Below are 2,746 nucleotides of genomic sequence, written 5' to 3'. Positions count from 1 at the left end.
AGTTTTCTTGCTCTAACCTCTCTCCAGAACATTCTCATTTCTTCTCTTTAAACCTCATTTCTATTTCTCTCCTTCCTCCTCCAAGAAACTGGCAGTTTTAAAGCCTGGAGTTTATTTTCATCTTTTTTATGCCCTAAGTCTCAGAGATCTAATATTGAGAAAAAGATTTAACCAGCTAACAAATAAAGAAGACCCTGATTTGTCTTTGCATTGCTTTCCCATCCCTAACGTTCTCGGTTCCCATCTTTGCTTTTTTCCCTAGCCAGCCCCAACTGGAATGCCCAGGGTTCGCGTATATGTAAACAGAAATATTTAGATTTGGTTAAAATGTATATGGAAAAAAAATTGATACTAGAAGTTTGTAAGTGGGTAACAGTGCACAAAGAATTATTGTATTTGTAATTTTTTTAAACTTTTCTATTATTTCTATTATTTTCTGTTTTTATTTTACATTGATTTCTGCTCATTATTTCACTCTACTTTCTTACTCTCTATTTGATTTTTAATTTCCTTGTTGACTTGGAAGCTTACGTCATTGGTTTTTATTTTTTTCCTCTTAATTGTCTTATTAAATCCTAACTGTGTACATTAATGCATTTATGGGGTACATGAGCTGATTTTATAGACAATGTAGAAAGCTTACATCAAACTGGTTAACATAACCGTCACCTCACTTAATTATTGTATTAAGACATCTATGTTCTACTCTGAATAGATTTTATATGCACCCTTGCAATATGCACCATGTAAATATGTTTTATATACATGTGTTAACAAAATCATCACTTACCCTAAGGGGGCTGTCCCCTTTGATCCAAGACACTGACGGCTTGGGGTTGCCCATTGTAGTACATGGTAGAACTGCTTTTAATCCCTCTGTGATTTTTACATTTATGGGAGGACGAGTTATTTTAGGTTCTGAAGGAAAACAAAAATTCAAAAGTAATAAGACAACATGGCTGTATTAAATATATAGAGTTTCTAACTTTCTACTAAATTCGAAATATCCATTTTAAGAATCACTTTTTAGGGGGCAGTGCCTGTGGCTCAAAGGAGTAGGGCACTGGCCCCATCTGCTAGAGGTGGCAGGTTGGCAGGTATAAACCCACCCCTGGCCAAAAAAAAACCCAAAAATCATTTTAGGGATGTTACATTGCAGAACTCATCCTATGCTAAGACAGATCTTTGGTGGATATCGAATAGAAATTAGTTTTAAAAGTCTGGGTTATCTCTGCTTTATTAAAATCTTAGTAGCAAAACATAAATTTATGAAAAATATTCGGAGCATAAGTTACTATAGCACTCTGGACTTTAAAAGATAGTTATTTAAAAGTTGAATAATATAAGCTGTCACTAGAGAAATGAAGCATTATTGAATTTACACTATAGACATGAAAAAAATGAAAATGAAATTTTGGTATAAGTATATGAGACTTTCTAAAAAGTATACAGCCATTGTTGATACTGTGTTTCATAGTGCACGGCTGGATTTTTTTTTGGACAACCCTTCTATCTTTAGACAGCTTTGAATTGTGACCCATTTTCCATTTAGTTTTCCACTTATGTTGACTATTGAGCCTGATGACAATTAGTTAAGTAAAATTATCCCTAGAAATTAAACCAGGTATAATTATATTCGTAATCAGAAAAAAATTCTGCCAGACAACTTAATGGGTCTCAGTTCTGCAGAGACAATGTTTACTGCTATAGCAAACAATCAAGTTAATCTTCCAGAAGAAATAGTTTATGTCAGCTAATTGGTATTCTCAAGTAAGAAGCTTTTCAAGGAAGAGGTTATTAAACCCAACATAGAGAAGAATTAGTTGGGAATGCCAGTACTTGAGACATTTATAGAAAAATGAAAACTGTGCTTAAGTCCTTGGTAATCTCATGTTATAGAGACAGAGGGGAGGGTTGTCTGCAGAACAGGCTACGAGGAAAGGGGTGCATTTTATTTCCCTTGGGACACGTGCCATAACCAATTTGTTACTTTGACAGAGGAGAGCAGGAAATAAGGAATTTTTTCTCCTACTTCAATGTGTGGGAGGAGACTAGGGAGTTTGGCGGTTTCTGTCTAAAATATGTGCAAAGATATCATGACCTATTATTCATTTTTAATAAAAACACTCACTGTCATTTGGAGTTGCAATGGCCCTGCCTTATGGCAAACATGTAAGAAAGGCTTTGAAACGTGTTATACAGAAAAGATCAGCTTTCTCACTTCACCTGCTATCTGCAGCATACAGCTCTCACTGTAGCGGACAACAGTGAATATCTACATTTTAGATAAAGCACTGGCCAAGTACCTCAATTGTGAGTTGTGCTGTCCTACAGTTGATGGCAAAAGGTTAGCTCAGGACTTGATTGATAGCCCCATGACATTGTCAAAGAGAATGTTATCTATTCCTTCTGTGGGTTCCCTGAACAAGATCCCTAGGGTAAACCCGAGGCACAGATAATGTGCTAGATGAAGATTTTTGCTTAAAGAGAAAAGCTCCTATCTTCTCAGCGACATAGATGTCTTAGCCGTCTGTTGGGTGAGGGGTGAGGAGAAGCCGTGGGAAATTGAGGAATGAGTAGAATACTCCTGTGGATTGTGAATTCCCCACTCTAAGGGACCATGATTCAGAGTGGACCTGTGGGTACTGAACAGTCAGAACCAGCCACCTTGAAGCAGGTGCTAGAAGGATCCAACACTGAGGTGCCAACACTGAGGCCTGAGCTGATAGACCACAAGGAAACTGGC

The 2,746-nt window shown here is 36.9% G+C and overlaps 1 protein-coding gene across 1 annotated transcript in view; it reads right to left on the bottom strand.

Annotated features, from left to right (window-relative positions):
- Window positions 1-2,746, bottom strand: part of MUSK (muscle associated receptor tyrosine kinase) — a 111,475-nt gene that overhangs the window by 92,923 nt on the left and 15,806 nt on the right. Inside the window, exon 4 of the mRNA XM_023510558.1 lies at window positions 791-918. Within this exon, the coding sequence (XP_023366326.1) occupies window positions 791-918 (128 nt within the window). The remainder of the gene's footprint in view (window positions 1-790; window positions 919-2,746) is intronic.

Source organism: Otolemur garnettii, unplaced genomic scaffold (assembly GCF_000181295.1).
Source record: "Otolemur garnettii isolate 467f Iridium unplaced genomic scaffold, OtoGar3 scaffold00014, whole genome shotgun sequence".
NCBI classification, from domain to species: Eukaryota; Metazoa; Chordata; class Mammalia; order Primates; family Galagidae; genus Otolemur; species Otolemur garnettii.
The sequence above is the reverse complement of the archived record's forward strand: the minus strand, read 5'-3'. Positions and strand labels throughout refer to the sequence as shown.